The sequence below is a fragment of the Lagopus leucura genome, unplaced genomic scaffold (genome assembly GCF_019238085.1).
Source record: "Lagopus leucura isolate 7727_CA_CO unplaced genomic scaffold, USGS_WTPT01 Super-Scaffold_100157, whole genome shotgun sequence".
NCBI lineage: Eukaryota > Metazoa > Chordata > Aves > Galliformes > Phasianidae > Lagopus > Lagopus leucura.
The window spans coordinates 10608734-10632356 of record NW_024962334.1 but is presented as its reverse complement, the minus strand read 5'-3'; the positions used below and the strand labels follow the sequence as shown (position 1 = coordinate 10632356).

The 23623-nt window shown below is 48.6% G+C and overlaps 2 protein-coding genes across 2 annotated transcripts; both read right to left on the bottom strand.

Annotated features, from left to right (window-relative positions):
* Positions 1-307: 307 nt before the first annotated feature.
* GASK1A (golgi associated kinase 1A) lies at positions 308-12711 on the bottom strand. The gene is made up of 5 exons (XM_042888094.1): positions 12506-12711; positions 6466-7356; positions 2201-2323; positions 1892-1995; positions 308-1761 (listed from the first exon to the last, which is right to left on the bottom strand). Exons 1-5 carry the CDS (start codon positions 12659-12661, stop codon positions 1551-1553), a joined length of 1485 nt encoding a protein of 494 aa, XP_042744028.1. The 5' UTR covers positions 12662-12711; the 3' UTR covers positions 308-1550.
* Positions 12712-20477: 7766 nt separating this feature from the next.
* Positions 20478-23365, bottom strand: RPL14 (ribosomal protein L14). The gene is made up of 6 exons (XM_042888584.1): positions 23301-23365; positions 22811-22912; positions 22171-22265; positions 21625-21724; positions 21202-21255; positions 20478-20658 (listed from the first exon to the last, which is right to left on the bottom strand). The coding sequence occupies exons 1-6, from the start codon at positions 23301-23303 to the stop codon at positions 20572-20574; spliced, it is 441 nt and encodes a 146-aa protein (XP_042744518.1). The 5' UTR covers positions 23304-23365; the 3' UTR covers positions 20478-20571.
* Positions 23366-23623: the final 258 nt, after the last annotated feature.

Sequence of the window (23623 nt, the reverse complement as noted above, 5' to 3'; positions counted from 1 at the left end):
TGGAGCTTACCATGGTGTGTTTTCTGGATTTCATTATGTTCCATTGCATTATGTTTATTATGCTCAAAGAAGCGCAATGAAGCTGTGAAGGTCTGGAGCACAAGGGAGCTGGGGTTGCTCAGTCTGGAGAAGAGGAGGCTCAGGGGAGACCTACAGCTGGCTGTGGTGAGGTGGGGGTCAGCCTCTGCTCCCAGCTGCTCTAACAGCGATAGGATGAGAGAGAATGGCTTCAAGTTGCACTAGAGGAGGTTCAGGTTGGATATGAGGAAGAATTTCTTCTGAGAAAGAGCAGTGAGGCAGTGGCACAGGCTGCCCAGGGAGGTGGTGCAGTCACCGTCCCTGGAGGTGTTCAAGAACCGCATGGATGTGGCACTGAGGGACATTATTGAGTGAGCGTGGTGGTGGTAGGTGATCTTCTCTTTTCCAACCTTAATGATTCCAGCCTTAGTGATTCTACGATTTTATGATTATCAATCTCATTTATTATTATGGATGGGACATTTTGGACCCAGGATGAGTTATTTTGTTCTCCTCCATTCTTACAAACCTCCTCAGAATGAATTCTCATGCAGGCCACCCTGGCAGAGGAGGAGATGATGATGGCAGATAGGCTTTCCCTTGCCAGCACCAGGGCAGGACCACAGCAAAGCGTTCAGGATGCTGAGGTGCAGGCAAGGCTAATACCAGTGCTTTCTGAGAGCACTCACGCTCACTGATTAATGTCACTCCAGCCTCACTTCATCTTCTCTTAAGCAAGAGGAAAAGGTAATTGCCTACACTTATCAGCACGGCTACAAAAGTATCCCCTGGCAGGCTCTAAACCTGACACACTGCTGAGATGGATGCAAGAGGAGCAGTGTGAGTGCCTGCTTTCTGCCTCTCTGGCTGCACGGGTGGACACTTTCTCCAGCTCAAGGGCAACAGGGCAGCAGCGTGCAGAGGCACCCCTGATGGTCTCCTCTACTTCATTCAGGGCTCTCAATCCTGACTACTGTATCAATGTATACACTGCTCGACTGGTGGGCAATGCTGGAAGATATGATAAAGGGGGGGCAGGCTCTCTTTTGTTATCAGCATCCTCAGATGGCGTTTTGCACTTGGTTGCTTTCTGTCGAAGGTTTCCTGGGTGTTTGGTAAGATTTATCTGCAAGCCTTAGAGAAAGCTTAATGCAGACATAGGCATACGTCACCTCCACCACGGGAGAAGGTAGAGCTCAGCTCTGGGGACTTGTCCTTGATTATTAGGGTTCAGCCTGCTTTTCCCCACACCACTCCAGAGTCTCTACTTTTGTTATTTTGGGAACATCCAAAATCTCACAGATGTTCTCCTTCTTTGAAAACTCCATGTTGAGCAGATTGTGTGATAAATCTTGCTTAATGCCTTTCCAAACATCTGTTGGTTGTTTCAGAAAGTCTCCTCTTCCTCTTTCCTACACCCCACAACCCCTTGTCCTTTCCCAGGACATCCCACTAACAGGGGTTAATAAAAAGACACCTTTTGGAGAAGCAAGAACCCACGTTCAGTTTCACTTTGCAGACCACAGCAGGGCTCAGCGCAGGGTGTCCCTCACCACAGTCAGGTTGTGCTCCTGGAGGTACCGCAGCAGGATTTGTCCCCGCCTCTCCAGGACCTGCAGCAGAGGCCACAGCCCTGCAGCACCTCCCTGGCTCTCCCACAGCTCCTGGTCCCTGTACAGCGACTTCAGCAGCCTGTAGGTCAGGCAGCCCGACCTCAGTGTGGCCACAGCTGTCTCTGGAAAGCTGAAATGATGAACAGAGATGGAGTCTGTTATCAGGTACACTGACCCAGAAATCATCAAAGCCTGCACATGAGAAACAGGAAGGTAGGGAGGAGATACCCCACCAAGTGCTCACGCACTGCCCATCTCACCTGTCTATGCCCTGCAGCAGCCTGAAGTTGAGCTTTGACTCTGGTTGCTGTGGCCGGCCTGCGTTGTCGATAAACACCAGCTGGGACAGAGCGCTCCTCCGGACCTGCCAGCAGAGGTGGGAAGGAGAAGCTTGCCTACCGTGGGGAGTCATCAGCCTAGTGTTTTAGGCTGGCTTTTTAATGCACTGAGTAACCCTGAGAACCAGTGGGATCTGCAGCTGCCAGCACCACCCAGGGATCTGATATTTTGTCCAGAGCAACCTCTGGGACATGGGCAGCAGAAAGGGATCACAGGGGCTGGGGACGTACCAGGATGTGCACCAGGAACAACTCGGATGGGTTTCGACACTTTTCATGGAGCATCTCCTCCACACAGGGCTCGGAGGCGTCAGGCTCAAATCCACAGCAATATCGGTCCAGGCGGTCATGAACCTGTGGGAGATATTTGGGGTCCTCAGTGGGAGCAGATGACCTGCATGGGCAGGTCCAAAGTGTTTCTCACAAGGAGATTTTCTTGTTCAGATGGAAATAACATGTTTTTAAGGATCCTAGGTGGTCATTAAGTAGAAAAGCTGCTTACACCAGTGCATGAGAGAGACAGGGAAGCACCCAGAAGCTGAGACTTGCAAAATGCCTTGGGACTGGAGAGGAGCCTGACAGAGGTGACAGTGACAAGTTTTCCTGTTGGAGTTCAGACACCACATGCTGCACAGACTGAGTGGGCTATGCTTGCAGCTGAAATGAAAGGAAGGGCTATGTAAAGGGGAATGCAAAATAACTTCAATAAGACACGTCAAGGCTGTGAAGCAAGGCAAGTTCAGCAGCAAGCAGCCCAGCTGCAGCACAAAGTTTGTTGAGACGGCTGGTGTTGAGCCAGGGCTCAGCATGCACAGAGGCTCCTGAAGCAGCTGCAGAGCTGTAGACTGTCAAGGGTGAGCAACTTACAAGTGGTACCTGCTCATCTCATCTGATAATTAGTAAAATTTAACAAAGCTGTGCTTTGAGACAGGGCCCAGTAGGAAACACAGCTATGCATTGGGGAGGATGCCACAGGAAGTGCAAGGTTTGTTTTCCATGGCTATTACTTCCATAACCCTGCAAGAAACAGATTAGTCCCACTCCAGAGATCCTTAACAAATCCCTCTATTTCCTGACGTTTAATGAAGCACTCCAGTCAGCATTTCTCCACTGGGAGAGCTACCCATTAAAGTGCTAAAGTTCCCTTTTACATGAAACACATTGAAATGAAAGAAAACATCACATTTCTTCCATACATTTCCTTTGTCCATATACTAAAAAGCTCAGCACACCAATTTCTCTCGCCCGCAGTGTTGTTTTCTTTCATAGCAGAATAATAGTCTGCACAGAAGGTGAAGACAGTCTGGGATGATTTATGCAGACATTAAATGCACTCATGTATCAGGGAGAAGCAAGCTCTGCACAGACCTGGAGGCACCACACAGAAGCCCACGATAGTTATGGTTGGGAGAAGTTTTGGGCCAAATTCCCAACAAACCAGCATGGTTGTGCAAAAGCCACCAGGGTGTGGAAATCCTGAGTCCAAGACGCCAAGAAGGAGAAGGAGACATTGCGGTAAGGATGCTGTGGTTATGGTGGTGGTGGTGAGTCAGTACTTCCCGAGCACCCCTCTGAAGTTTGTCAGCACTCCCAGCAGCTGGAGGCAGGGAGTCAAGTTGGAGTGCGCCTGAAGAAAGCCCAGGAGAAGAGAGATAGGAACAGCATGCACAGAGTGGGACTCTGCCCTGTCCCAGCCACCTCCAGTCCCCCGTGGACATCTGAAACCAAGGACATTTGGTGCCAGACTCACGAGGTGTATGGTGGAGGCTGATTCTGGTGTCCCAGATATACCCTGAGAGATGGACCAGCTGGGTAGTGGCACATTTAGAGCACCTCCAAAGTTCTGACCAGCTGTACCCCAGCAGCTTTCCCTGTGTCACTTATGTTCACATCCAAATGACGCTCGCAAAGGGTGCATCAGGTCCTGCTGCTGTAACACAGATACATCAGTCACACCTTCTCTCATCTGCTCAGTTCAAGATCTGTTACAAGCACCTTTGATTTAAGTTTCTCTTTGATTCCAGGTTTGGCTGGGATGGGGACCACTTCTCCCAGCACCAAGAGCCACCACTTCCAGCTTCCTGATAGGAGAGGAAAGGGGAAATTGCCACAGAAAAGCCCATAACAGAGGGGTAGCCATCATCAGGAAGAAGATGGGCCCGCCAGGACCACTGCATCCTGAAGGACTGAGTCAGCAAGGTAGTCTGGGTGTTGAACAGGTGATGAAGCACCAGGCATTTGTCTTTTTTTTTTTTTGTCTTTCTGCTGGGTATAGGGAGGGAAAAAAAAAGGAAAGGATCAGGACTTTGCTTGTGCAGCCTTGAGGGGAAGGTATTTATCAAATGTAATCTGCGATTGCTGGAGCTCTCAAGTAGAGCATTGACAAGTCTGAGTAACTCTTGCATCACCAGAAAGAGAAGAAGGCCAGGGGGAACCATGTGTAAGACTCCTGGACTTGCAGAGCCCTGGAGACATTTATGGCCACTACCACAGCATTTGGATCAAGTCCCGAGTTTCTACATTCCCTGTTTTCAGCAAAAAGCTCTGAAACACAGAGGGAGAACAGATGGGAAGAAGTCAAATTCTAAAACCTTCGAGAAGACAACAAAGATTTCAATGCGTGGTTGAGGGCTGCATGGGAGGGCTCAAAGCTCATGGCTTCCCACTCTCCAGCATGTACTGCAGGATGCTAGAGCCATTTCTGAAAGATGTAATTTCTTTTCTACAGCATCTGCTGGCTTTGTGCCTCTTTGTGTGATTTTTCCACATGGGAGGATTCCATTGGAGCTATTAAGCAAAAATTTGTGGATTGCTCTTTGATATATCATTTCACTCTTTCAGCCCTCTGAGGGAAATTTTCCTTAAAACTGGATGGCTTTTGCTTCTGAAGACTCAGCTTTTCCACTGTGCTCAATAGGATTTGGGCCTGGGGAAGGGAAAGGAGTTGGTTAATCTTCCCATTTGTTTGGCTGTTTCATCTAAAATACTTCCAAGCCCAGCCACGACTGCTCCTCCTCTGCCAGCCACAGTCTGATGTTATAAAGATTAATGGTCAGAATGTGGAAAAAAAAAAGAGAAAAAAAAAAGAGTAAAGAAAGCACACATTTAATTTTCTTATTTCTCTTTTTTCTGCCTTTTTTTTTTTTTTAATGTATGTATCTATATATATAATTGCCCTTTCAGATAGTTTGCCCTTGTCCACTAATTGAAGCTGCAGCTGTGAGGTGCCTGAACAGGTCTTCTTTCCATAGCAAGCCCTTTTGCCTCCTCAAGGTTGCCCCATAATACGTGATAACTGCCTGTGACATGCAGTAATCTCTCACAGCACAGGCTATGATTTTCCAGACAGAAGATGAGACACTGTTCACTCTAAGGAAGAAGAGGAGGAAAAGGCACTACCAAACAAAGGTGCATGAGTGCTGACCCCCATGCAGCACATCTCTGAAACAAGCACATGGAAGCCCCAGGGCTGGTGCAGGGGATGCTGCCTTCACCATGCAGTGCCTTGTCCTGAGCCACTGCAGCACCCACATGATGCACAGCAAAGGAAGCCACACTGGGATGAAGCTGTACCACATGAGAGCAGACATTCATATCCTCTAAAAAGCCAGCAATTATGAAACTAAAGCCTCCAGAAAATGCACACTTTATGAGCACGAAAAATGTATTTTTTTGTTTAAAGACAGCCTACTCTGAAAAGAAAAAATAGACTTGTGCCTTCTTGTGCTGCACTGTGATGGAGAGATGAAGGAAAGGTAGCAGGGATTTTCTTTTTGTTGTCAGAGGGACTTTGGCTGGGCTTGAAGCCTGGAGGATTCACTACGTGTTAAAATCCCTGGAGCTGAGCAGAAAAAATTTCCTCTTTGGTTTGAATTTTGCCTGGCAAACCCAACCATCCAGAGCCAAACTCAGCAGAGTGTCTTCTCCATAGGTGTCCATGTTCCTTGAAAGGCCATGTTTGCTTCGTGGCTGAGTGTGCAAAGGCAGGGATAGGCACCAGTGTAGGTTTTGGAGATATTCTTCAGTTTTTCAATTCTCCTGGTTACTGCTGCTCACCACAAGCTTGCCCAAGTCATGTGTGAGAGTCACCACCTGAGACAGGGTCATGTGGAAGGTGAAGGCACTGGAACAGGTTGCCCAGTGGTGTGGTTGATGCTTCATCCCTAGTGACTTTCAAGGCGAGGCTGGATCAGGCCCTGGGCACCCCGATCTAGCTGTGGTGTCCCTGTTTATGGCAGGGGATTAGATGGCCTTCAGAGGTCCCTTCCAACTCTAAGGATTCTATGATTCTATGATCTTTGGGACATCCCAGAAAGTGCCAAGTGATACCTCAGCAGTGATATTTTGGCTCATGTTTTGATACTCACCCAAGAAAACACAATTCCTGTGCTACCCCTAGTAGAGAAAGATGTGATGGACAGAGAGTTGTGGCCAGGTGCAGGAGGACCTGGTGTCCCATGCAGTGTTAATGGCAGCCTCCCTCGCCCAAGCCCTACCTGCAGGAGGAAGTCGAAGAGCGCCAAGCGGCCCCACTCACCGCGCTGGATGCTTGCACAGGCTGTGTCTCCTGCCACCGGGGCCACACTGTGGGACCGTAGCATCTCCTGATACTGCAGCCACCCCAGGGCACAGGAGTTCTGGTCATTGTTGGTGTCCTCCAGGTGCTGGACGTCAGGTGCCCACCAGATGAGGGGCCGGGGGACACCATTGGTATAGCTGTAGGGTAGGATGGGGCTGGAGAAGCGGCGGGCCACTGCGGGCAGGCTCCTGTTCAGCCCTAAGACCCTGTCCAGGTGGAAGGCCACCACCTCATAGAGGTCTGTGGAGCGCTTGATGAGCCCACATCGCCCATCCCCACAGTCCTCCCCTGGACTGACAGGCTGGGTGTCACCATCAGCACGCAGACGGATGCGTAGGACCTGCCCATGAGCTGGCACACGGCGTTTAGAGACTACTTGGCCACGGGCCAGCAGCTCCATCTTCTGGATGTCATCCTCTGAGAGCCACGGTGGGACTGTCTCACCAAAACACAGCCTGTCCTCCTGAGGTGAGCCGCCCCACCTGCATGGCTGATCCGCACAAGGGGAAGGCATTGAGGCACCCCACTGCCTCAGCCAACGTCCTTTCCCCCTGTGTCTTTTTGCTCCCCGGCTCGGGGGCTGGTCCCTACATGGGGTGATGGCCACATCTCGCCGGGGCCGGGGTGCCAGCAGGAGCGATGCAGGTGCTGGAGGTGCTGGTGCCACATGGGGCGAAGGGGCCCGGCCATGCTCCCCATTTGGTGGAGAGGGGAGGTAGGAGAGTGCCAGCAGGGCCAGGGCCAACAAGATTAGCAGAGCCAATAGGGAAGGGTGCTTCAGCCCCGTCCTTCTCCATGGTCGTTGGGCCTGTGGATCAGAAGGAAGAAAGTCATCAGGAGTTTCTGCATTACTAAGCCACTGTGTCTGCTTTGCCCTGAAGCCATTGCAGGTATCACAGCACCAGTTGAAAAGCCACCCTGCTGGCTGCGACCTGTGTTGGTACCAAGCTCTCATCTCCTCCTTGCTGATGGCCAGCCTACTTTATAAGTCTCTGTTTTCCAGCCCAGCACCACCCATCTGCTTTACAGGGACATTTCCCAGCAATTCAGCAACGAGGCTTGAGACAATAAGTAGGGAACAAGGCCTTGTTCCTCCTTGCTTTGCAATTATTTATTTTGGAAGTACAAGTATATCCACAGCAGAACATGGTGGGACAATACACTGCCAAGGAAGGGATAAGGAATTGTTTGTAAGAGTAAAAGCTTGAAAAAATAAAAGATGAAATGCTGTAGGAGAGGGAGCCAGCAGCCAGTGTCTTCCAGAAGGCAGCACACAAGAACCACAGAATGGTTTGGGTTGGAAGGAACCTTAAAGACCACAAAGTTCCACTCCCCTGCCATGAGCAGGAACACTTCCCACTAGACCAAGTTGCCCAAAGCCCCATCCAGCCTGGTCTTAAACATCTCAATGGATAGAGCATCCATAGCTTCTCAGGACAGGAACGCTTTGCTTACACTCAGCTTACACTGGCCTCCTCCCATAAATCTCCAGATCCATGTTAGAAACACAGGACGAAAATAAACAGGAGTTTCTCAGAAACCTCACACACATCTGAGTATTTTTCAGAGCCTTGCTCCAAACAACCCAAATAACAACAGCTCTGCTTTTTGCATTCCTAAAATCAGACCTTAAGTGCTGCCATCAATGTTCATGAATGCACTTGGGAACTCATACGTTCATGGTGCGGAAAGCCTTGTGTGTGCACAGCCACCAAGACCACCTGTAATTACGTAAATTCACACCCTTGAGGGTGCACACAGAAGTCATTTGAGAAACACTGAAAGTTCAATAGGAAAAACCCTGTTTATTCCAACGGGGGAAAGCATCGCTGGTCACAGGGAGCCAAACGGATGGTAATGATTATCCTTTCTTTAAAATGTCAAGTTGGTTTGCAAAGTGAGTGGTTGAAGCATCCTTACTGCCTGAAACTGCTTTGTCCTCGCCCTGGGCAGGTTTGCTTCGGGCACTGCAAGTTACAGTCAAGCCTGAAGTCCTTCAGTGTGAGCCTGGACCACCATTGCCCTTTCCCCACTCAGCTTGCAGAGCCTGGTTTTCCCTGCTACAAAGACAGTAATAAGGGAAAAAAAGTGTGAGTACATCCTATATGTTATTTCTGGCAGTCGATATTGCAAATTTAATAATAACCTAGATGATACAGCATTGCAGAAATGGTGCTATATTTACAAGCCATGGGTAAATCCTTTTCTAAAGAGAACTTCTCCAAGCTCATGCAGTAAAAAATGCTGCACTTGAAACTATAGCTTCAATTCAGCCTGAAATGAAAACCATACATACTGTTCCACTTTGCCAGCTTGACAAACTGACAGTGCAGCACGTCTTCTCTAGAAATTAGGTACATTTCCCAGCAGGCAAGCTAACTAAAAGCCCATAAAAAGGCTTCAGAGAGGTACTGCTCATTCCAGGACACCAAGGAGCAAACAACGTTGCAATGCTCACGCATCACATGAACATACAGCACAACCTGGGTTCCTGAAGGCACGGGCTGGCCTTCAGGAGGGATAAAAAACTTTCTGAGTGTGGGTCAGAGGATTTTATCCTTGATGCTTTGTTCCCAGGGCGCCTGAACCTTGGCGGAATTTGCAGCAGAGAAGCCTGTTTTCAATTGCTTTCCAAAGTGCATCAAATTGGCTTTGTTGAGCTTGGAGGAAAAGAAAAACAAACCCAAAACTTCATTATCCAGGAATGTAAGAAACAGCCTTAAAACCACAAAAGATGCCATAGAAATACATGGCCTTTAAATGCGGGATTCATACCCACTCCCCTCTGGAGTCTGCCAAATAAACCACAGAACTGTGTGGACAGCAGGCAACGCAGCCCACCGTGACCAAATTAACAAAGACCACTTGAGCAGCCATCAGAAATCCTCATCCACAGCCCACGCTCCCAGGAGAATCTGCAAAGCCTTGCACTCATCACAGCTGCCCAGGAACGTGGGGCTGATAGGGGCACATCCACACAATTCACCACATGGCATCTGCTCCAGGAATGGCGCAGCACCATCCTTCTGGTTATGGTTGGAAAATGCATGAGTTTATCAAAAGGAAAGCTCACAGCAGCCAGGAGACCAAATCCCTTTCTCACCAGAGCACAAGCTGAAAGAAATCCCCAGCAGAGCCCATGATTCAAGTGCTAAGTATCTTCCTATATCATCCTGCCCGGGGAAGATATACAGCTTGCCAAGTGAGGCTTTACTAAGACAGCTCTTGAATTACAGCCACCAGCTCTGAGGCAGCCCCAGCCCCCTTCGGACCCCATCAGATGTACAAAAGTGGCCACAGCAACCCAGGGGCAAAGGGATGCTGGATCTGCTGCCACATGTTGCTGGGTCTGTCCTGCCAAACCTTTCCAGCTGGCACACGAAACGTTCAGTTCTATGATTGATGGAAAGGGCATTTTCCATCTTGATGCTATCTACGGTGCAACTCATATTCCCACTAATTTAATCCCAGGAGTCAGCACATAGCACCACCAGAGCAAACAGTCTCTGGGATGCTCCACTTACAGTGTTTGAAGCTTGAGCCTGCCGCTGCCTGCTGGGTTTTCCTTGCCTCCTCTTCCAGCTGTACCTCAGATGCACACAGGATGGCTTCCCCATGTGCGTGGGGAAGCTGCAAGAGGGGCCCCTTCCCCAGCAGAACAGATGTGGCTTGCCTTTGTGCAACATCTGCGCCGCGTGTGCCCGCACGTCTCAAACAGTGCTGCCTTTGTGCAGTGGGAGCTGCACAGAGGATGCTCTGGAGGAGGGCAGCAGCCTGCAGACTGCATGCTGGGGTTGTCCGTGTCTAATCCTGCACACACGCTGCTCTGCATGCTGGTTTCCTTCTGGTGGAGAACAATGCTCTTTCTTCCTCACATTTTGCAGGACCCAGAAGCCTTGCTCCTCATGACTTCTGTCCAGCTGCAGCATGGGACTGAGCTGCATTGCTGATTTCTCTGAGCATGCCCAAACACAGGACAGCAATAACAGCAATGAACCCGGGGCCACCTCAAGTCCCTGTTCTCACAATGTCCCCGACCCCAAAGCTTCTTCCTTCCAGAGCTGCTCACCGACTTCAGCTCTTCACCTTCAGTGGGGTTGAGCCGGTTCAGCTCCTTTCTGCATTATAGCAGCAAAGAGCAAAAGTGCTGGAAAGTGACATCTTTTTGCAGAGCGTTTTGAGCTACATGGGCTACAGGGAGGAATATATTAACATGAAATCAAATTCTGTTCCCTTCTTGCTCTTGGTGAGCTTACCAATCCTGTTGATGAGTGCCTGAAGAACTGCCAAACCTCTCTTACACATTTCTGGGACCCAATCCAGTTCTATTTGTTTTATTGGGGGTTACATTTTCCCCGTGGCTGAGCTTGGGGTGAATTTCAACCCTCTTTTGATTTTCAGCCTTCGTAGACTGGCTGCAGAATGCTCTGAGCGCATTTTGGTGGAGGCAGTGTGAGCAGGCTGGCTCCATCTCCTCTCGCTTGCTCCAAGGGATTTTTTTCTTCCTGGAGAGCAAAGGAGTGCATTCGTAGGATTCCACAGCTGCAGCCAGGAGTGGGGGGACAGCGGGGCCATTCAGCCCCAGGCTAGATTGAAAACAGAATTGTTCAGACATGCCCATCTTCAAATACAGGAAAGTAATAATTTCATTCAATTTAAACCATTCCTTCAGTTCCTATGCAGAAAATTAAAGGGAAAGGAATCTGCTCCCTGCCTAGCTTTGCCTCTGCTTCTCACTTTCCCTTCTCCCAGCAGACCTCACCAGGTGAATGAATGGGCACTGTCCTAGGGCACGGTGAGCAGCTGCAGATCTCTGAGCCTGCGAAGCAGGAGGGGCAATTCTGGCATCTGGCAGCTCTGCAAGAGCAGTAATAACATGCAGTCAGCCCCTCTTGGTCATAGTGCCTCATGCCGGGAGAACAATAGAGCTGTTGGAAATTCCTTGCTGGTAGATTTTGAAGCCGGAAGAAGTCAGAAATCATCTGAGTGTCTTGCTTAGGGTTTATGCACAGATGAAGCAACAGGACGAGCAGCTCAGGCACAGCTGGAAATCAATCCCCTTCACTGTCACTAACCTGCATTCGTGAGTCTAGATCAAACGCCAATTAAAAGTGAAATCAATCAATACAGGAATTCACCAAGAAGAAACAATGGCATCATCAGACCTGCTCTTGCAAAGGGAGAATGGAAATCCATGTGGAAAGTGAATGCCCTGCTCCAGCACGGAGACCACAGCAGCAGCTGGCACGCATTGTGAAAGGCTGCACAGTGCAGGCTGGAAGGGAGGGCAGCGCTGCAGGGGGAGCCTGGCATGGGGAGAGCTGCCCTGCTTCTTCCTTTGTGGGGAGGAGCCACTTCTGATCCCTAGATGTGCGACACCCTCCCCATTTGTTCTTTTTTTCCTTTTGCTGAAGATTGTTAATTGGGAAACTCAGATCAGTGTGTGCAAGTGGTGGTGGGATGGACACTGCCAAGTGCCACATCTCCCTGCACAAACACACACACACACACACACACACACACACACACCAGCACTGCTGCCCAACAGACACACCAGCTCCCCTGGTCATGCTGCTCCAGGGACTTAGAGACTTGAGGTGACACAGGCAACGCTGCCACAGAGATTCACTGCTTCTGATTAAATATTCTTTCTCCCATGAAACCACCAGGCAAAACGCATCACCGTGCCTGATAGCAGCACCTCAGCCCAAGGAACTGTGTCTGCGGATATCCTCACGACTGGCTGTGTGCGTTCCCTATACTATCGGCAAGGACAGACCCACGCTGGAGCCTCGCCTACATGTCCCAGCCCTGGGAGAGGTCCCTCCACACTGATTTCTCCAAAGACGGGTCAGCTGGGGGACATCCTCGCATCGAATCCCATGGGGTTGGTGCCTCTGAAAAGGCTCTGCACCTCCTCCCACCCACAGCTCGGCAAGGAGACCCCCATATGTTACCATGGCTGGCAGTATCTGTCGGCTCGCTGCTCCTCGTGGGCTTCGCTGCACGCGGTCACCGTTGGGCTGACACTGCTCCCCAGCAGCAGTTCCGTGGAGAACCAGGATATAGACTGCATTATTTCTATATAAAATATCTGGGTGGCTGATCCACATCCCCTGTCCCCCGGGCGCCAGGCCAGGCGCTGCCGCCCCGTGCCCTTCAGGCTGGCGGCAGTCCCTGCGCTGAGGACGCCTGGCCAAGTCCGGCCGCCAGTTTTCCAACTCGGCAGCAGCCCGGACCCACCTCCCGGTGGGGGGAGCAGAGAGGCTGGGAAGGGGGGAGCAGGCATTTGAAGAGTCTCTTTTTCACAATAAAAGCCCTTCTTGCTGCTTTTTTTTTCCCTTTTTTTCTTTTAAAAACAGAGGACCGATTTGATCCAGGAGGTGCAGGTAAAGAGTGAAGTGACATGAACTGCTCCTGAGCCCCTGCGCTGGGACAAGCGGCGGAGCGGCAGAGCCTGGCGACCCCTCTGATCCCACAGCACTGCACCTGGCAATGAGAGCCCCACGTCTGTGTGTGTGTGCCCAAAAATACCTTTCAAAGGTTTCTAGCTGTGTCTGCTGCTGTTCAATAGCATCATGGCAGAGAGCCACACTGACAGCTGGAGTGGCGGGAAGAAGATTTCTGAGCAACTTAAAAGGAGTTCATGCGTTAAAGGCCATTTCTGGTGCTCTGGCCATTGAGATTGACTGGCATCATTTGTATTATGATCTACAATCTAAAATCTATGATTAGTCATAGAATCACAGAATCACAAAGTATCTCAGGTTGGAGTGAACCCACAGGATCATTGAGTTCAGTTCCCAGATCCACACAACACAACCCAAAACCCAAACCCAATGTTTGACAGTGCTGTCCAAACACTCCCTGAACTCCAGCACTTGGGGCCGTGCCCACTGCCCTGAGCAGCCCGTTCCATGGCTGCTGCAGGAGGCAGACATAAGGGATCAGCAGCGAAGCTGCAGTAATAAATCCACAGAAACTAGAGACAGATGCTCCAACCTCAGCATTCGGAAATTTTGATCTCATTCCCACACCTTCCTACTTCCCATGGAAAAGCGCTTTAACAATGTTCACTGTGCAAAAAGAAAAAAAAATTAAATATGTTCACATTCTACCTGAGCTCTGTGGCCCTGAGGAGTCCATGGGGCATTGCTGTGGGAGGAGGTGGGATGCAGGATGCTGCAGGCCTGGACACACCACCTGCAAATTCATGGAATCACAGAATCACTCATAGAATCATAAGGCTTGAAAAGCCCTCTAAGATCGTTGAGTCCAGCTGCCAACACCCCCACCCCCCACCCACCTCATCCCTCAGTGCCACATCCACACGGTTCTTAAGCACCTCCAGGGACAATGACTGCCTCACTGCTCTCTCTGAGAAGAAATTCTTCCTCATATCCAACCTGAACCTCCTCTGGAACAACTTGAGGCCATTCCCCCTCATCCTATTGCTGTTACCTGGGAGAAGAAGCCGACTCCCACCTCACCACACCTCCTTTCAGGCAGCTGTAGAGAGCAATCAGGTCTCCCATCCCTGCTCCTGCTGGCTGCATTTCTGATACAAGCCCGGATGCCATTGGTCTTCTCATCCGCCTGGGCACACTGCTGGCTCATGTGAAGCCAGCTGCCCACTGGCACTGCCAGATCTTTTTGCATTGTGTGGCTTTCCAGCCAAGTTTCCTCTCAAAGAGCAAAACCTGGCTCTGAAATGACACAGAAAGTGGCATGCAGGAGGCTCCCTCTGAACATGAGACAGCACTTCTACTGCTGTACACATGACAGAGATCTGGCATAGGCTCAGAGAGGCTCTCGGGTCTCCTCTGTGGAGATCTTTTCCCCTTTACCTCAGGAGCAGGGGCAGAAGCTCCTGGAGCCAGGGTGGGTACAGGCATGAGAAGGGATAGCAAGGTCCAGAAAGATTCGTACCTCTAAGAAGGTGAACAGATAAAGTTGAAGGGTATCTTTTCCCCATTTAGAAAAATGTGAGGCTCTAATGGGTTTGAGGAGCCGCGAATACAACTTTCCACATACACCAAGATAATTATAAGCTTGAATGGATTTCTGAGATCCAATCACTACCCGTATAAATCACTGCCTATTGCCCACTGATTACAAATGAGCTGTTAAGGAAGCCTTTGGATTTCTCTTTTTTCCCTGTTATCTCTTATATCTGCTGGCAGTGGGCCTTGACACCACTAAGGAGCAGCCTACAGAGGACAACCTGAAATTGCAGCCACCACCCCTGGCTACTGCAAAAGGACGGCAAGGAGCAAGGAGCAAGCAGGAAGAGGAGAGCCAGGCAGCTGCCAGAGGTACTGGACTTGGGGTTTGCAAAGCTAGAGATGCTGAGAAATTGACAGGCTGCTAAACCAGGTCCTCATCTGGCTTCTGAGCACGATGTCCCCATTCCTGGTCACTGTCCCCAAAGAGGACACAACCCAGCTCTCTAACGCAGGGAAAACACAGGTGATGGGAGATTTCTGCGTATTTGGCAGGTAAGGAAAGAGAACCTGCTCTCTCACGATGTCTGCTTTGCTCTTATGGCAGTGAGTCCACTCAGGTCACCAACAGCACTCTGAATTCCCATGAATAGGGCCCAACCAGAGCATAGGGGTGCATTAATGTTGTCAGGTGCTTCTGTCATACCTTTTCTGACTCAATAAAAGTCAGAGGGCCTCATCCTGAAGCAGAAGAACATCTTTATAAACAGCATTCACAGTGCCAGAAAGCACTACAACATCCACAGAGAAACCAGACAATCCCTAGGTGTAAGGGCTCCATGCCTCCCACAAGCACCTATGGCATCAGGCTGCTGTCATCACTCACATGCACACAGAACGAGGCACTAAAGTTTTTAAGACTTCCAGAACCTGCGGGCTAATCAGAAAAATACAGTTTCTCAGTCTGCAACTATTTAAACCTGGAGATTCAGATTTCCCTTTATGATTTACTCATTATTATCTCTCTTCATTATTAACCTGAAGGAATGGCATAGAGCTGCATCAAGGGAGGGTCAGGTTGGGTGTTAGGAATAGGTTTTTCACCAGAGGGTGGTGGGCATGGAACAGGCTGCCCAATGCAGTGGCCAAATTCTCAAGCTTAAGAGTTTAGGAATAGTCTGAGCAATTATGTTCTCAGGTGTGTGGTCTTATTTTTGGGTGGTCCTTTGCGAAGTCAGGAGTTGGACTTGATGGTCCTTACGTGTGCCTCCGAACTCAGGATGTGCTGTGATTCTATGATTCACCATTTCTCTAATCTGCAGACCTCACCAGCAAATTAAGGTGTGTGGGTGTCTGTGTGTACCCTCAACTTTATCACTGTTTAAAAATACTGGAAATCTGATGAAGAATGGTGCACTGATGTCTCCTTAGAAGAATCCTGAAATCAAATATCAAGCAGCTTCCTCATCATAGAATAACTAAGGCTGGAAAGCCCTCTAAGGTCACCTAGTCCCAACCATCAACCCATCCCTGCCATACCACTGACTCTCACATCCACACAGTTCTTCAACACCTCCAGGGACGGTGACTGCACCACCTCCCTGGGCAGCCTGTGCCACTGCTTCACTGCTCTTTCTCAGAAGAAATTCTTCCTAATATCCAACTTGAAATCTGGTATGTGGAGCTCTGACTGTTACAATTTCAGGACCCAACGGGTATGTGGTACAACACCATTACCTTAGAAACACCCAAAGTGCTTTGCTGGCATGAGCACCAAGATCCGACCGTGAAGGTAACAAAGCTTTTGCTTAAAGGAAGTTATTTGAATTGAACTGCCAAAGATGCTTACACTGACTACAAATGTACCTTTGTTACTAAGGCAGGAAAAAAAGTATCCCAAAAGGCTAAGCCCAGGGGACTGTGTCCTACTGGCTCCCTGGGGAAGAAGATAAGAGCAAATCCAAAGTACCACCTCGGCATTTCCTGCATTGTGATTCTGTCAGGTTTGTTCTGTGCTCCAGGAGGAAATCTGCACTCTGAATAGGGACGCATCATTTCAACTTCACAGCAACTCACTTCTTTTTCAGCTAATCGACCTGAGCTTCCATGGACTCCTCTGTGAAAAGGCATTTTCTCCTTTCCACCATCTCCAGCCCCACAGCTGTCTCACACACAGGCTGATCCTCAATAGACTGGTTTACAGCACTGAATAGGACAGATTCCTCCACAACCAGTAGCAATTCCTGGGACACCTTATCACAAGGTTGTGGACAGGGGCAGTGTGAACAGGCTTCAGAAATTCGACACATTCACAGGCAGGTCTATAAGAGATTCTGGAGAAACTGGGCAGGGGAGAATCCTGTAGCAGTGCTGGTCCTGCCGCTGTACACGTTGGAGAAGGGGAAGGGCCACACTCCTGTCTGTGCCCACCCAGCACCTCCCAAGAACAGTTGTTTCTCCTAGATCACGTTCAGATGGCTGGGAACTGAGGCAGCCTGCTCACGTACGGGGTGAGGACTTGCACAGAGCAGCAGCTTGCCAGACTCCCCCTGGACTCTGAAAAATGCTTTGAGCATCCAGAGCAAAAATGATGCCACTTTTAGCCAGTCAGAGTTAATTTGCTTCATTATGCCATAAACCCTCTGATTTTTTCCATTATCCACAGAGGCTTCCAGGATGAGCTAAGGCTCACATATGCAATGTGAATGAGACAAGCAGCAGAAATAAAAGACAAACAAGCCTCCCCCAAAAATCCATTTAAAGCTATTCTGAAGCTCCAGGGGGAAGAGAAAGGGGAAGAAAAGGAAAAAGCCCATAAGTCTGTTTCCCATTCTTTCTTTATATCACCTTTAAACAGCATCAATCAGCAACTCAGCTAGGAGCAGCTTCTCTTTTGTTTGATGGCTTGGGTAAACATGAGGTTCAAACAGCGGCTCTAAGACTTGACTGCTGAGTTATTGTGAAAAGTATTCAGATGTTGTGCCCTCCCACTGGGTGTCTTCAGGTAAAGCTCCAGCTGATCTCAAAGATAGTATTTCTCCCTTCTATTTAAATATCAACACTATTCCTTTTCTAAGGCACATACCAAAGCAGAGCATCCAGGTGAGATCCTGCCACACAAACCTGCACCAAGGGCACCGTGCCCCAACAGAGCACACAAAGCAGGCATGAAAAGGGCTCCCCTGTCCATCACGGGACCACAAAACAAAATATCCTGAGACACACCTTCGTGCCATGAGGCCAATGGAGAAATGCTGAGAAGCACCTGTGACAGATGCCCCATCCTTGAAGGTGCTCAAGGCCAGGTTGGATGGGGCTCTGGGCAGCCTGATTCATTGGGTGGCAGCCCTGCCCACAGCAAGAGGCCGGCACTGGGTGGAATTTGAGGTCCCTTCCAACACAAGCCAGCCTATGATTCAAGCTCAAAACATCAAAAACTATCCTGAAGGTGAAAAAATGACAGGAATTATAAAAGGAAAGAACCAAAACACAAAGACCTGAAACAGGAAAAGCAAAGATCACACAGCCAGTCCCTTGATTTACTCCATATATTTGTAAGCCTTAAAATGCTTATCATTATGCAATCAATAATGTCCTGAATAAAAAGTAATGTCTTAACAAAAGGCAGCATGTGGAATTTTCAGATATCTTATCAACACGGACTGGGGGGAGGAGAGGGACACACAAGGCTAGAAATGTTTAAGGGACACTGCAAGCAGAGGAAGACAAAAAGTAGAGGGAATCCAGATGAGAACCACACAAGTCCATGATCAGCACTGATGGCACAGGAGCTCAGCCAGTGCCAGCGTGAATTGCTTTTGGGTTGAGTTGCCACTGTTGCATCAAATGCCTAGAACAGCCATATTCCACCTGAGGAGTGGCCCAGCCCGCCCTGCAGCCAGCCCCTGCCCCACACCATCATGGTACCAGCTCTGCCACACAGAGCAGCCCAGCCCAGCCGAGTGGTGGGCATGCACCCATTGCCCAAGGGAGCCATGGCAATTCTTCTTCATGAAGTGCGGCCCAGACAAGCCCAAAAGTGACACGCACACACCAAGACATGTCTCTCAGCACCACACTGACAACTATTAAATCCCTCTACAGAGCAGCAGCTGTGGTTTGGGTAAGAATTTGCCTGCGGAAGAGTCATTTTGCCAAAAAGGAGCACAAGCGATGCTAGATGCTCTGGGAAGGCACCTCTTGTGGAGCTGGGGAGCCCACTGGGCATGACAGTGTTCAAAATGAAACTTCAATTACGGCGAGCACAAAGCATGGCAAGTTGATGTGTTGGCCCAGCACTGCAGCCTTGCACAACACTGCAGCTGCACTAGATTGTTGTAAATTACACAAAGGGACTCCAATCCTGCTCCCCTAGTTGCTCATATCTCCCAGACTTGGCAGCACCTGCCTCTAACTGCAGTTTAGGAAGTACTTATCTGCTAGTCCCAGGGGTAAAATCACCCTCTCTACTCCCAACAAGCCTCCTACATGTTCTGTGTGAAACCAGCTAAGAACATCAATGCCAGGACTTCACCTTAAGCTGTTTCTGAACAGCAGATCCAATTTCTTAACACTCCACAAAATAAAGAAGTACATGCTGACCGGGTCCAGCAAGTTCCATCTTAGTCAACTGTAAATGTAAAATAAAGATATGGATAAGCATATCCATCACTGTCAAATATTCACACCATCACCTTTGTTTGGCACCGTTCCCTCGTATGCAAGGGCAGCAGTTACTTTGAGGTGCTGTGAAAAGCAAATATTGCCATCGTGTGGTAAGCACTAGGAACAAACCCATCCTTCTGCCTTGTTATGTGTGGCCTTCAATCCGACCATCCAGCACCGAAGGCACAGCACCCATTGCTCGAGGTGCACCCCTGACACCATGCAAAGCCACCGGCAGTTTGAGAGCTTTCATCACTTCTAAGGAGCAGCACAAGAGGCTCACACACAACACGCTGTCAGAAGGTGAAGTTACCCCAAAACCTGGTACATTCTACTGTTTCTCTTTCCTCCAGACTGTAATCCAACATAACTTAACATCTCCAGATACTTGAATGCAAATTCTGATCTCAATTTGCATTGTTTCAGAGCTTTTTCTTTCTTAGTTACACCAATCACACCAATCATATGTTTGAACTCAATTTCCAGAGGCATAAAACTGTTGTCTCAAACTACTTGTAAGTGCCTGAGGAAACGTGCCCAGTATTAGTTAAAAGAACAGCCAGGCACATAACTATTGATAAGCATTCATTTTTAAAAGCACATATCACCGGCCTACTTGACAATATACGAATGTATATTTGACAGTGTCCTTGAACGTCTTACAACCTTCATTTTTCAATATTCTCCTGCCTCCATTTTATATTTGACTTTAAAAATAACTTCCCTTTATACTACAAGAGATCTCAGATCTACAATTTCTCCATTCAACATGAAGAAAATACATCCCCTGCCAACAGACCACACCTGAGAAAGCATGGAAGATGCTGACACTTAGAGATGCAGACATTAAAGTGCAAAGACTAAATCAATTTGAAATACTGAATTAAATAACTATTTTTTTAGGTCACGTCCCTTTTTACTTAATGGTTTTGACTGAAAAGTGGCAATTGTGTGCTGTATAGTTTAAGGAACTCAGGTGTGTAAGGTACTGATACAAACTATCAACTTCAAACAAACTGAAGAGCTGGCATAAAACCATCCATTTCCATCTTGTTAATAAACCACTCAGAACAACTGCGTGTTTTTAGACATTTGTGGTGCAGAAGTATCCCAGGTCACTGCTCACAGATCACTACATGATGTCTGAGGATATGAACTATCTTGAGTTAGGAAAAACATCAACATTTCTAACTGTCTTGGGAGCAAAGTACTGAGCATGTCTGTATGGTCAACAGAATGTGACAAAAACATTTCTGTGTGTTCCAGAGAAACCCTTGAGCCCAATGCTTGTAATATTAATAAATGAGACAGACAACAGAAGCAAAGTGAACTTGATTACAATTTAGATCAGCTCTTTTACCACTTGTCACTTCTGAAGAATCAGAACATGGACACACAGTGATACACAGCTCATTTTATTTCTGTTTCTTCTCTGTCTTCTTGACTTTCTTAGTTGTCTTCTTCTGGAGCTTCTTGATTTCATGCTTAATGATCCTGTTTCTCTGTAAAAACAGCAAAAAATTACTATTAATCAGATGGAAACTACAACAGTTCAAAACCATTATTCCTCAAATTCAGTTCTGAGCTTTCAGATTCTGCCCTTTCCAGTAATAAAGCCTTTGCTAATCTGACTGTATTCTAGTAAGTCAGAAGATTTACCATGTATTACATTTAAAATGTGAAATTCCACCTAAAACCGATCTACCGAGCAGTAAACATCACTCTGGCTGATGTGGGGATTCCAATATTCCATGAGTAAGGAGTTTATTACAGAACAAAATGCTAACTGCATTCAACAGAGAACATCTCATTTCAGCAGCAGGTAACTCCTCAGCTATGACTCACAAGACTGCCACACAGGCCACGTGAATTCAAGCCTGATCAATGATCAACCAAAGAAATATAAAAAATTCAAGGCATCTCAATACTTTCTGTCACTCTACAAGCCAAGCCAACTATAAAGGCAAGACTACCAAGGATCTCCACGTAACTCTAAAAGTAAAGTTTAAAAGCATTAACCCTGTAAAGAAACTACAAACACTTACCATCTTCTTTGCCTTCATAACCTTGTAACGATCAAAGTCAGTCATTTTGGCTTTCTGTTTGAAAAGAATCAATCATGAGAATGTGCTACATATCCATGCAAGTTATAGAACTCAGCACTTCAAAACATTCCACAGTTAACTCTGATCCCCTCCAAATTGGGTCTAGCCACTCAACTGGAAATAGTTCAGTATGGAAGGCCTTCACTGGGATGCAGTGATTCAAGAAAAAAAAGATTATAGAAACGACCAAATAAAACCAACCCTTACAGTACAAAGACAAGTAAAAGCTGATAGCAATTTTTCATCTGCACTATGACCACATTTAATCCTAGCAAGAGTAAATACACAATTTATTCTACTAAAACTAATTTTCACGAGCAGAATCAGTAAGAAGCACATTACAGATCCAGTTAAAACACATACCTTTTCTCTGGCTTCAATCTTCTTTGCCCATCGTGTTGCTGCCCACTTCTCATTTATATTCTCCTTCTCCCAGGCACGACGCACACACTTCTGACGAGCGCTGTATGAAAAGAGCCAGGTAGTTATACTGATTATCTGTACAAACCGTTCTCTCTGATGCCATCTCAACCAATTTCACACAAGGGAAGATCATCCTTCTGCACTCCTTCAAATGTAGAATCCAACCCTTCAGTTTAAGCCTATTATACCACAGGGATGCATGTGGCATTCAAATTTTGTTACATATCCTTTGCTAGAACTCAACATCTCACTCCTAACTGCAAGCTGCCCAGGTCAGGTTGTATCCCATATACTCCTGGGCAGCAGTTATCCACCAGTGGTGATAATAGAAACCTACCCACAATCAACTGTTATAACATGGTCTGCACAATTTTAGCTGCATACACATCACTGCATTGTAAGTTGTATGAACATCTTTCATCAGATCAGGCAGCGACAATATGTTTTATACAGGTGGAAAAAACAAAAAAAAAGCAAACAACTCACCTATGCGGGAACTTGAGAACAAAGTCAGTCAGCTGCATGCATTTGAAGGGCATGGCTTGTCTCCTGACCCCACTGCAGGGGCCATCCACTAGCGCCTGAAAAAATGAGTTACTTTTTAAAGGGTTTTTTTTCCCATCATACTCCACTTAGTTTTCTAATAATTTAGGAGCTTCACCTTGATACCAGTACCTCAAATCAAGGCACACGTTATTCAGACAAAACCAGAAATGATATCTCGTGCACATAATCTAAGCCTTACAGGCTCATTTTCATCTCCAGAAAAAAAATAAATCTTAAGAAACACACCCAATAAGAACTTTTTTCAGCTCCTCAGGATAGAGGGATCTTTTCATATAGTGAAAAGAACCTGTCTGTCAGGCATCAGTGCCATTCCATTCAAAGGTTTCGGCCTCCAAGTGGCATTTACTCCACCACTTATTTTTCGCAGAGAGATGGGAGAGGGCAATGTACAGCCTGCTACCAGAATTTTAAAATACAGTAACAGCTGTATTTGTATCAAACGCTTGAATAATCCCTTGAATAATCACCGACAGAAACTCCCTTTAAGCTCTATACACAAGGCCTGAGTGCTCAAGCTGTTCAGAGAACGAATGACAAAGGCACGGTGCTCTGGGCTGACCCTGTTCTGGTCGATAACATCAACGATGGCCACCAGCTTGCCAGCATGCCGCCCGAAGGAGACGAAGGCGATTCTGCCGATCTCGACGAAGCGTTTGAACACCTAAGGGCAAAAGGATCGGCACGAGTCAGCACTCTGCGCCTCCGCCAGCAGCTCCCCGTACCCTCTCTTGCCCACAGGCTCCGACCCCACCAGGAGAAGTACTCGAGGAGAGCCGCTTGGCGAGGCCGCGGCACCCCCGAACGCCCCTCAGAAACCTCCCCTCGCCAATCGCAACCAAATGGCCACGCGCGCCCCACTCCGATTCGCGTCGGGCGGCCTGCTCCGCGCCCTGCTCCCCGCCCGACCCAATCCCCGGCTCCCACCCGGCCCCGCCGCGGGGCCAGGAGCAGGGGGGCCTCCACCGATCTCCGCAAGCGAGCGGGAAAGGCGCGGGGAGGCCCCGCCGGCACCAGGCCCCGCCGTCAGTCCCACAGCCACACGCCCGCACCATGATGGCCGCCCGCGAGCAGAAAAGGAAGGGGGGCACTCGCGCAGGCCGGAAGCCGCCTTCGAGCCGCTACTGCGCATGCGCGGAGGCCACGTTTCGCTCTCCCGACGCAGAGCGCCTGCGCAGAACGGCTTCCCCGGCTCGAGGCCGGCCGGGAATGGCGGCGTGGCAATACGCATGCGCGGCGCTGTGCCGGACGGAGGTGGCTCGGGGTCCTGCGCACCATGGGGGCGTGGCAGAACGGCTCCGTCAGCTCAGTGCGCTCGCTGCGGTGGACGTATATGATAATAGAGACGGACATGTAGTTTACATTCTGCAGGATT